The following is a 12,184-nucleotide window of genomic DNA, read 5'->3' on the forward strand; positions in this document are numbered from 1 at the left end:
TGATGGAAAGGGTACATGTGTGCAGAAGTAGTAGTAGTAGTATGTACATGTGTATGATGGAAAGGGTACACAAGCATAGGTCAGAGGACAACTTTTTAAACTGGTTCTCTCCTTTTACCTACACACGCTGTCAGGCCTGAATGGCAAATGCTTTCTTACCCACTGAGCCACCTCACTGACCCAGAATGTCTTGCCTACATGTTTGTCTATGTACCACATGAAAGCCAGAAGAGGGCATTGATGCCCCTAATATTAGAGTTACAGACGGTGGTGACCTGCCATGTGGGTCTAAGAGTCAAACCCCGGCTTCTTGAAGTGCAGCCAGTGCTCTTAACCATTGAGATATCTCTCCAGTCACTACCAACCTACAAATTTAAAAGACTAAGTAGAAAAAGAAAACTCTAAGTCTGTATACAATACTGACCTAAACTATATGAACAGTGTTTAAACATGAACTGAATGAGCTTTGGCCAGGAAGAAGAGCGCCACCTGCAGGCTTGGCAGCTGTTGCGTATCAGGGTCCCTCAACATTAAAGATCACCCATTTCCTGGTGTGTGGCTTTGTAAGGGAGTTGGTACTTAACTTCCCGGGTGTCCAAATCAATGGCTGACAGGAAGGCTCCTTGTACTGAGTTGCCTGACCATCACATTAGTTCTGCCTTCCCTCTCTAAAGTTTGGAATTAGTTTTACATGGTTGAGTAGGTACCATGTGAAAGAATACAGTTGAGTTAAAAAATAACACACACACACACACACACACACACACACACACACACACGGGGACGGGGACTTGAAAGGACAGAGACTAGTTAGGAAAAGAAATTTCTCTCTTTCAAAACAAACATAAAATCCAGAAAGATGGCTTTCTACCTCCCTTGAAGATCAGGGGGGGGGGGAGCTGGAGAGAAGGTTCAGTACTTAAAAGCACTCCCTGCTCTTCCAGAGGATGGGAGTTCAACTCCTGGCACCCACATGGTAGCTCACAACCATCTGTAACTAGAGGATCCAACACCTTCTTCTGGTCAACTTGGGCACTGTGTGCACATGGTGCCCAGACAAACAAACAAGCAAAATATCCATAACATATAAAATAAAAATAAACATTTTTAAAAGAAATTAAAAAAAAAAAAAAACAAGACAATATTACTCCACCAAAACTAATCAATTCTATGGCAAAGGCATCTAATGAGAACTAAATGAAATCCCAGAAGAACTCAAAATAACAAACCCTTTGGGTTACAGGCAGAGAAGAATCTCATTCAAAAGGCATACAAGACATTTCCAAGGATTACAACAGAAAGTTTCCCAGAGCTAAGGAAAAGAGACTTAAACACACACACAGGAAGCATTTATGACAACAACGACAGACCAGAAAAGAACCTCCTTCATTATGTTATAATTAAATGTGAATACACAGGAGAAAGGCTACTACTGGAAGCAACAAGAGACACCCCTAGCCCAGTCCTCTAGGGGATGCAGCAGTGTAAAGTGTGAAGCTCAGCACCCCTGGGCACCTGGGATAAACTCTATTACTCTCTGAGTACGATGTCAACTATTAGGTCAACTACCAACTGCTGGATACCATCACTGTGCAAAAGACAGCACATCACACAACTGAAACGTTAATAAATGAACAACTGATTCAAGAGGTGGTCCAAATACTACTAGGTCAACAAAATAGTAAAAATCTACATACATCTTTCAATAATAATGCTTTAATAATTTAATAATGTATTAATTGTCAATTCCCCAATCAGAAGGCAGACTAATAATAGATCTCACCACAAAAAAACAGACACGTTCCCTGATGATCAGATAGAAAGTTCTCAACAAATCACTTGCAAGCTAAATTCAAAAGCACATCAGAAAGACCATTCACCTTGATCAAGCTGACTTTATTCTAGCAATGAAGTAATAGATCAATACACAAAATTCATAATACATGTTTTAATTTACATATATGTATGTGGCACACATACATGTATTATGCTTTAAATTAAAAAAAAAAAAAAAAAGGATAATAAAGAATCCCAAAGAAACCCAGAATAGAAAGAACATAACTCTCGTGATAAAGGCTGTATATAACCAAACTACAGTCAACATTATTTAATATGGTCAAAAATTCAGAAAAGCAGTTCCCCGAAAATTGGGAACAAGACAGAGTGCCCACTGACTGCACTTATTAATACCAATACTGGAAGTCTTAGCTTGAGTAGTAAGACAAGCAAATAAAAGGGATACAAATAGGAAAGGAATAAGATCTCATAAGTATATGATAGAATAGAGTCCTATACACAAGCCCTAAAGACTTCACTAGAAACCTCTTAGATCTGATAAACCCTTTCATCACAGTGACAGGAAACAAAATTAACATACAAAATCAGTGTCCTTCCTATTTACAAGTGGCAAACAAACTGGAAGGGAAATAATAACATTCATGACAGTCTCTATAAAAAAAAAACACAAACAAAATAGCCAGCACTGGGGAGACAGATGCAGGCAGTGTGAGTTTGAGGCCAGCCTCATCTACAGAATGAGTTCCACAACAGCTAGGGCTACACAGAGAAACCCTGTTTTCACCACCACCACCACCACCACCACCACCACCACCACCACCACCACCACCACCACCACCACCACCACCACCACCCCGCCCAAAAGGAAACACTACATACACACACACACACACACACACACACACACACACACACACACACACACACACACACACAAACCACTAACACACACACACACACACACACACACACACACACACACACAAACCACTAACCCTGAATGTGAAAGGCCTCTATAATGAAAACTTTAAGACACTGAAGAAAAAAACTGAGGAGGAAACCACTAGAAGATGGAAGGCCTCTCACGCTCATGGACTGGTAGGATTCATACTGTGAAAGTGGCCATCCTACCTAAAGCAAGCCAGAGACTCAAGATTCAATGCAATCTCCATTAAAATCCCAGTGACAATCTTCACAGAAATAGGGAAAAAATAATCTTAAAACTTACATGAAGTACCAATGACCCTAGATAGCAAGAGCAATCCTGAGCGAAAGAAGAAGAGAAAGTCCCCTATACCTGACTTCAAGCACACTCCAAAGCCAGGTATTTAGCACGGTATGGACCAAGATAAGAGAGGAGCCAGATATAAGGCCAAGTGCTGTTTTAATTTTTAAAATATTTTTAAAATTTGTGTAACTAGTAAATGCTTTGCTTGCATGTATGTGTGTGTGTGTACATGTGTGTCTGGTACCCAAGGAAGCCTAAAGAGAGTATTGGATCCCCTGGAATCAGAGTTACAGGTGACTGTAAGGCACCACATAGGTACTGGGAACTGAACTTGGGATCTATGCAAGAGCAGAAAGTGCTCTTAACTACTGACATCTCTCCAGACAATAATAATAATAATAACAATAATAATATAAAGAATGTATAACAAAGTCTTATGGAAACCTACTAACTTCTAACTTTATTAAAATATAAAAAATGTTAAGAGGAATTTTAAAGGAGTGGCAATGCCCTGCAATGTTCCTCCCAAGAAACCCTGTATTATTAGAACAGACCTCAGTGTCAGGCATGGAATACTTCCTTACAAGGAGGCCAAAGGCCCCCAAACACAGAGCCCTGCCACTGTCCTTGGCTGCCTACTCACTAGATGAAGATACAGCCGATTATGCTGGCTGCAGTCCTTAGGCCGCTGCACGCTGCGCACCTTCTAGGCAGATACACACACTCTAAGCAAGCATTCACTGTGCAGATGCGGCCGCTGCACGCTGCGCACCTTCTAGGCAGATACACACACTCTAAGCAAGCATTCACTGTGCAGATGCGGCCTCCCTCCTTGCACACATACTCCCACTGTGAAGAGCATGTCAAGCCCTAAGTCTGACCCTCACCTTCTAACTGCCTCTAGACTCTTGAACTTGGAGAGGCTCCTGACATCTTTTCTTGTTCTTTTTTTTTTTTTTTTTTTTTTTGAGAGTCTCATACTAGTCCAAGCTAGCCTCAATCTCACAGGAATCCTCCTGCCTCAGTCTCTTAAGTGCTGAGATTATAGGCATGAGCAGACACAAACCAGCAAACCAGCAGACACAAACAGCCTCAAGGAAGTGACAACTGACACAGGAAAGACAGCAGTTTTCCACCTGACCCAACTTTTCAGTTCTTGGTGACTCGGGTGCCCAAAGTGCCTCCAAGGCCCACCCTTCTAACTTCTGCCTCCAGATATGGACACTCACTAGCAGGACAGCAGGGTCATCTGCCTCTTTTCTGTCTCAAGTGCACTGCCATTTAAAAAATATCTAATCGGGGCTGGTGAGATGGCTCAGCGGGTAAGAGCACTGACTGTTCTTCCGAAGGTCCTGAGTTCAAATCCCAGCAACCACATGGTGGCTAACAACCACCCATAATGAGATCTGATGCCCTCTTCTGACGCATCTGAAGACAGCTACAGTGTACTTATGTATAATAATAAATAAATCTTAAAAAAAAAAAAATATCTAATCTACTCTGGGGACAAAGTGGATTGCTGGGTGGCAGGGTACTTGTCTACTATATATGCATGAGGCTCTGGTTTCCACTGTCAGCACCAGAAAATAAACACAGAAACAAATCACATCTATATCCACAGTCTCCCCTCAGGAATGTGGCCCACTGGACCAGGGTTCTGGCCCTCCTATGGCCAGAACATACCTACCATGAACAGAAGTATCATTCCCCGGCTAAGGGAGATACCTCTTATCTTCTGTGTCTAGCTTTGAACCAAATGAAACCATTAACTGAATCAATAATCCACCTTTCTGACAAAATCCTGTTTTCCTACGGGGTCTCCCACAACCCTATAGAGAATTCTGTGTTCGTGCTTCAGGACACACCCTCTACTTGGTAATTAGGAGAAGATTCCATGGCCATTCAGTAACAGGATAGCGTAAAATAACAGGAGGGAACATACCTCTGGCACTAACAGCAAGGCTAATAGAATATATTTTTATTCTGTGTATAACCACCATAAAATTTGACACTTGCCTCCAATATTGAATTCTTGTGAGGTTCATTCACTTTTCCAGCCAGACAGCAGTGGGAGATGGCATTGTGAATAATTGGTTTGTTTGATTTGCTACTGGGCTCCTTAAAGAGTTTAGGACCTAAGAAAACCAGATCAAAAATTGCAAAATTATTAACATAGGCCACAAATACACACAAAAAAACCACACTTTTCTCAGAAGCAAAATACAATTATGCATTTCTGAAAACAGACCATAGAGACCTCTTCAAATCTACTCAGAAGAATTAAAAAAAAAAAAAAAAAAAAAAAAAAAAAGATTAAAGTAATTGTTGCTACTTTCTGACTTGAGTCTCTTTACTATACAAATTACAAACCCAGAAACTGGAAAGTGACCAGGATGTATGGTCCTGCTTTATTCTCTGCTCTCAAAATAGCAAGGAGTTGGCATTATATTGCCCACGGGACAAATAGAGGTAAGATCAGGGTCTCTGCTGTGTCCCTGCTGTGGACAGCCAGCAGTTAGAAACAGCTCTGACACTGAGTAAATATTGAATTTAAAAACAAAACAAAACAAAACATTTTAGGCCAAAATAAAGATGTATTTTAAAGAGTGCTATACCCAAGTGCCTCTGTGGGCAATATACCCTAAAGATGGGGTGTGGCTGTTACCTGTGTACTCAGCCACAGAGGCCAAAGAGGAAGCCGCCGATGCGGTCTCCCAGTCTCGGTCTGTGCTCCGACTGGGGTTGCGGCTCAGGATAGGTAAGGCTTCCAGTGATTCAACTCTGCAGGCAGAAAAAGACAAGGTGCTCAAAAGCTGCATTTCTTCTACCTCTCCATGACAACCCATACAATCAGGGCAAGACGCATGCCCACAGCTGCAACAGGCAGGGCCTTCATGTGAAGGTAGAGGACTTGGTGAGCCTTTGTTAACCAGGACCAGAGGCTGTCACCATGAGTGCAGGGAGTGACTGATGCTGGCTCAGGGATAGAGAACCAAGTAGGAGACTAACAGCCACCAAGCAAGGGATGAGACCTAGGGAAGGAGGGGCTGAAATGGGGCTAATCTAAAAGAACCTATGCCTCAGATACCGATTCCTGGCAGGTCTGGGCTGTACATGCAGGGATGCTGGATCATGAACAGTAAATACCAAGGCCAAAGCCTATGAAAACTGTGTAGAAGGTCGCTCTCTTGGTGAGCTGTCAGGGATGGAGTAGAATCTAGCTAGACAACCAACTCCTAAAACAAAACTAAAAGAAGCACCATTCAAGGCTGCCTAGGAGTCTTCCAAGTCCAGGAGACAAAAACCCACTAGACATCCAGGAGGAATGAAAGCCCCTCTCCACAGACAGCATTCACTGGTACCACTCAAATGAAGCCCCAGCTACAAGAAGTCAACACTATGTAGGAGCTCCCAGCTAAAGCTACAGTAAGAATTCATTGATGCCACGAAGGTACCCACAGCACCTGTAAAATTACTTTGGAACACAAAGAGGGGTTTTAATAGCTGGTAGAAAACGAAAAATAACACTTTAAATGACCTGATAGCCCAAAAGCATTGGTCCCTGCCAGACCCATAGCCCAAGAAAGACATTCACACTTAAGGTTGTGCCAGATGACGGTTTGACAAGTACAATGTAATGAGATACACACTGAAGTATGCAGGTAATGGGGCTAAGTGTCACCCACTTACTCCTATGCAACAAGAAGTGCACACTTTTGACAGGGAGGTCACGGGGAAAGAATGAGGGACGATGTCACAAAAGCCACTAAGCCCTGGTAGAGATAGGCTGGGTTTTCTCCTAAACACTGTGGATCTAGTTATAAAATGCCTCTCCATCTGGAAGGCTCTCCTTCCCTGTACAAGCGCACTCATCTGTGTAAGATACCTCACAGCTTCTTAGCCTCCTTACCGGTGAGAAGGTGTGCCCCCCGAATGAACACTCTCAGGTTCTGTTGTTGCTGCAGATGCCAAGGATAGGCTGGAGCCAGAGTGAGTTTGGCTCAAGTTATCTGCTGTAGGAACAAGAAATTGGCAAACTGTGAGGAAGTTTACCAGACCCATCCCTGCCATCCTAACGCACTGTGACGGAGCTTCCCTCTACAACTCCCAACAATTCTCTGCCCAAACCCTGGATGTTCTTTGCCATCTTGGAACGTCACATTTGGTCTCCATCCCCTGCACCCTCTCCCAGTGAGATAAAGCAGCTCAGCACTGAGCAGCAAGCACGGCACATGGCTGGGTGCTGGGTTAGGGTGCTTACGGGTGGAAGAGCACTTGGTGCCAGGGTCGCTGTAAGACTCTTCCCGGTGAACTGACTTTGGCCGAGGCTTTTTAGGCTTTGATTTAGGTTTGCCAAGTCCTTGCTCCTCCAAGGCCTGCTGCTGCTTCCTCCGCAAGTATTCCTGTTTAATGAGCTCTCGCCTTGCCTTCTCCTCCTCCTTCCGTAGTCGATCCTCTTCAGCCTTACGCCTAAGAGCAAAATGGATTCCTGAGACTGGGTCGGAGGCTCTCTTCCTAAGGACAAGTGTACCAGAGCCGCCTCCTGCAGCCCAGTCTCTAAGATCCTTCTCTGTGGTTCTTTCTGTAGATTCCTGGAACTATGGGAGTTTAAGGGGCAGGTTAGGACTGAATCACCTGGTAAGCTCTCTGGACCACAGACAATGTATTTCCTGTGCTGCATGCTGGCAGCCTCATCATTACAATGGGGAGTGAACGCACAGGGAGTGAATGCATAGGGCTGATGGTAAAGTAAAGAACCACCCGAAGGAAGAGCTTGGCATGAGAGCCACACGGATGTGTGCTGCTGTGGCTAGTGAATGCCAACGTCCAACAGCAAGTATGAGGAGGGAGTCAAGAGCTGTGAGATGCTACCCCTGTGATGTACCAGCCTGGTCCTGTCTATCATCTACATCTAGGCTGCCCAACTGGACACAGACAAATGAAGGCTGCTGAGGAAGAGGTTACCGGGCTTCATCTCGTTTGAGCTCCACTTCTGCCTCCAGCTGCTGCTTGCGTGCACGAGCCTCTTCAGCCTTGCGCTGCTGTTTCAAAAGGAAGGCTGCCCGCTTCTTAGCAAGCTCATCTTCTGCTTTCTGTTCATCCTACAAAGCCCACATTACTTTATAGTCAGGCTTACCCTGATCAAGTATGGACTTTAACATACACTTAGAAAATCTGACTTCATTGTAGCTAGCCCTGGATATCCTAGAACCTCTTTGCAGACCAACCTGGCCTCAGGTTTAAAGGTATGTCTGCCTCTGCTTGCCAAAGGTATGCACCACCATGCCCAGTTCTGATTCTTTTTAATTAATAAGCTTACTGTATGTACATACACTGTGACACAAATGGGAAAAAAAGTCCATGCCACCAAACAGCCTATTAGATGAGCTCCACATGTCCTGCACCAGATTCAGTTTCCCTGCAAAGCCACACATTTCTCCACAGCTCAGCTAACACCATGTGACTACAATCGTACCATACAAAGTATGAGTGGAAATGAGGAGGTGGCTCAGCAGAGAAACATCTGTCAGGTAAGCATAAGGACCAGAGTTCAGATCCCCAGAACCCACAAAAAGCTAGATAGGAAAGATAGCCTTGTGCAATCCCAGTACATGAAAAGTAGAGACAGGGAGTCCATGGAACAAACCTGCTTGCCAGGCTAATTGAAATGATAAACTCCAGGTTCTATAAGACACCTTGCCTCCTATAGACTATAGAAGGTGGTCTATGGCCACATCACCCTGAACCCATTGTCTAATACATAAGGTGGAGAGCAATAAAGTAAGGCACCCATTGTCAGCCTCAGGCTTTTATACACACACACACACACACACACACACACACACACACTCTACAAATGTCAATAAAACGTGCATCTTATAAGGCTGAGACTATAGCATGTGGTCAGGAGAAAACAGATATGATCAAGAAAGAGAAACTTTAGAGGCCATACTTCTTATCATCTCTGAGAAAGAAGTGCAGGGCAGAGAAACAAAGACATTTCAAAGTTTCTCTGCTGCCAGGTTTCCATATCAGGGGTTGGCAAATTGAAGCATACAGATCAGGCGATATCTGGCTTGGATGTCTTTGTACAATGTTCAAGTTCTGAGCACTTTTTATATTTTTCAATGACCAAAAAGTCATCCAAAAATAAAGCACTCGTGGCTCATTAAAAGTATCAGGTTCTGGGGCGCACTGCCTGAGACTACATCTGGTTGGGTCCATCCTAAAATGGAGGCTTCTGTAGCCCGCAAAGTCAACCATGTTTCCTCTCCAGCTTGTTATGGAACCTGCTTACAACAGAAGTTCGTGAGCTATCCTTACAACTGAGGCAATATGACTCCGCTTCAACACACTTGCCTTACCTTGAAGAAGAAACCAACCCCCGGCTTCTGGTCGCTATCCCCGCCACGATCCAGCGAGCTCTCATGGCCAACCTCCTCTCCATCCTCATCAGGGGCCTTCAGGTCAGAGAGGTCGACCTCAATGAGGCTGGCCTTGCCCCGCAGCGGCTCATCCATCCGAGTATGTTCTTTGCCTGAGATGGCAGAGGAGCTCAGCCCCGCCTCTTTCACACTTGTATCTAGACCCTCTTTAAAGTTCACCTGTTCTGAAACAATGCTTGCATCTTTGCAAGAGGACAGAACAAATGTCCGATGGTTACTCTCATCATGGAGCCTATAACTGTCAAAGAGACACTTCTCAGGGAGTTCCCCGCCTGGGTCGGAGGGTGACCGTGGATGGGTGCTTGGGGGTAAAGACCTCGACTGTGGGAGTGTCTCCACACTGGGTGTTGGGGTTTTGCTCCGAGAACAACCCTGCTGCCTGTCTTTTGGAACCTTCAGTTCAGCCGGCCTTCCTGAGCGGGAATTCCGACCCTGGCCAAGCCGTGGGGGTTTGCGGTGGCCAGGAACGCCAGTTGGAGAGAGTGGCTCAACAAAGTGGACTGGGGCTTTTATTTTTTGGTCCTGGCAGTTATTTTTAGTGCCTGGTGTTGGCACTGTGGGGGACTTCATGAGAAGCTGCTCTTGTTGCTGGGAGATCTTCAGTATAGCCTGCTGCAGTGTACTGATGGTCTCATTAAGCTTCTCAATGGACAGGTCACACTCACTCACATCTACCTCACCAACACTGTCCTCCAGGAGGGCAGTGGAAATCACTCTGTGCTTCTCTCCATCATGCAGAGTAGCTGGGTCCCTGGGCTTATGTAGCTGGACAAATGCCACATTCTGAGAGTCACTGAGATCTCTCTGCTCTTCTTTGACAAGGAACCCTTCAGTTTTACAAGTGCCATCATCCAAGTCCTCCCCATTGTGCTGTGTGAATTCCTTCGTGAAGTGTTCCGGTCTCAGTGGCTGTGGGGCGCCATCAGCCTTCCCTTTCTTTACTACGTGCAGAAAGGCTGCCTTGCCCAGTTTCAGACGCTGCCGTGCAGACAGCGCCTCCATCTTTTTCTTCTGGGTTTCAATAGCTCTGCGCTTTTCCTCCAGCTGCATGTGCAGATGCACCAGCTCAGAAGCCAGCAGGCTGGCAGGGTCCTTGCTGTGCCTGCCTGGGCTCTGCTCCCTCTTCTGACGCCATGTTGTCAGAGGGGCTGGGCAGCTTTCAGATGCATCAGGGGTGGTCTTCTGGGAGCTGCTGGTGCTGGACTTGGTCTCACAGCTGTTGAGCCGCTGGAGCTTCCTTTCAGCAAAGCTGGTCATCTTTACACTTCCACTGGCCATGGACATGCTGCTGAGCTGAGAAGTGGTGCTCAGACATGGGCTTGAGCGGCCGCTGGCATCATCCTTGTCTTCGTGTTCCTTCACGTTCATATCCTCCTGTAGTTTGGCTGACTCTTCCTCACCAGCATATCTGGGGATAACCACAGGGTGGTCCTCACCAATAAAATCCTGCTCTGTATCCTCTACGTCCACCACATCAGAGTCCGAGTCTTGCCTCAAGATGGTCCAGGGCTCTGAGTCGTGGGAGCTAGGACTCTGTGAACCAACATACCACCTCCCCTCATCTTCCTCAGCCCTGCCTACATGGAGAAAGAAACCATCAGCAGCCTGCCCCTGAGGTAATGGATCAAATCTACCCAGGACCAGAGGCTGTCCTTCCCCTGTAGCTTCTGCTGACTGTGGCCCTACCTCTGCAAGATCAATGCTCGCAGCAAATTCTGAACAAGGAATTGGGGTGAAAGTTCTGTTCAGGTCACGACTGCCATGGCTACCACTCACTTTCTTCCGTACCACAGGCTGGGAGCCCTCACTAGGCCTCTTGGCCATGATGGTCCTTGGCCTCCCTTCTCCACGCTCATCTTCCTTAGTGGTAATCTGCTTCTCTTTGGCTGGCCGGAGTACTGCTGGCATCAGGGGTTCTAAGTAAAAACTGTCAGGCTTACTCTCCAAAGTGTCTGCCTGTCTCTGGGGAGACCTGATACTTGCTACCAGGCCTGGGGCCTGAGGTGAGGTCCTGGGAATCTCTGGGGAAGGAGGAGACACATCTGTCCTGATGATGGCTACAAGCTCCTCCTCCTCATCCTCAATGTTGACATTGCTCAGGAGGCTTTTCCCATTGGTCTTCGCAGCTGAAGGATGGGGTTGGTTCTGTGGGGTCAGGTGGATAATGTTAGATGCCAAGCTATCTTTGCTGATAGAGCGAGCTAAGCTGACACTGTCACCAGAACTGGGATCCACATCACAACTTGCAGCATGATGGAGAGCAAATGACGTTGGCTGTGACACAGGCCTGAAATAAGAGAAGAAACCAACTCACTGTTCAGCAGCCTGAAGAAGAGCTCAAGATATGAAGAGAGAATGCCAGTCTTACAGGAAGAACCTTATATAAACGCTTTAGGACAAAAGAGCAGCAGAGGCAACTTTTAGTGGATGACTCAAAAACACTTTGCCCCAGCACTCCTTTATACAACCTTTAAAGTAACCAGGGCCCTGAGGAGCCTTGATTATCTACATTTAGCACACTACAAGTGACAGCTCAGGTATTTTTTAAAACCTGAATAAAAATCACCACAGGAAACATGAAAAACAAAAGCATCTATAGCCCAGGTGGCACTGTTGCTATTATAGACCTCTGCTGCTAGACCATCACGGCTCCCTCTATTGCTGGGACACCATACATCATACAGTCACTGTGCCAGTACATGCTGGCATTGCT

General features: G+C 45.7%; 1 protein-coding gene across 6 annotated transcripts in view; it reads right to left on the reverse strand.

Moving 5' to 3' along the window:
* Camsap1 (calmodulin regulated spectrin associated protein 1) overlaps positions 1 to 12,184 on the reverse strand; it is a 60,173-nt gene that overhangs the window by 4,108 nt on the left and 43,881 nt on the right. For 4 of the 6 annotated variants that reach the window (XM_029536172.1, XM_021192356.2, XM_029536173.1 and 1 more), the window contains 6 exons: positions 9,391 to 11,758; positions 7,991 to 8,127; positions 7,287 to 7,495; positions 6,936 to 7,038; positions 5,691 to 5,806; positions 5,042 to 5,160 (listed from right to left, as the gene is read on the reverse strand). In XM_029536172.1, the coding sequence (XP_029392032.1) occupies positions 5,042 to 5,160; positions 5,691 to 5,806; positions 6,936 to 7,038; positions 7,287 to 7,495; positions 7,991 to 8,127; positions 9,391 to 11,758 (3,052 nt within the window). The remainder of the gene's footprint in view (positions 1 to 5,041; positions 5,161 to 5,690; positions 5,807 to 6,935; positions 7,039 to 7,286; positions 7,496 to 7,990; positions 8,128 to 9,390; positions 11,759 to 12,184) is intronic. The other 2 variants (XM_021192353.2, XM_021192357.2) reach the window with 1 other exon arrangement.

Source organism: Mus pahari, chromosome 3 (assembly GCF_900095145.1).
Source record: "Mus pahari chromosome 3, PAHARI_EIJ_v1.1, whole genome shotgun sequence".
NCBI lineage: Eukaryota > Metazoa > Chordata > Mammalia > Rodentia > Muridae > Mus > Mus pahari.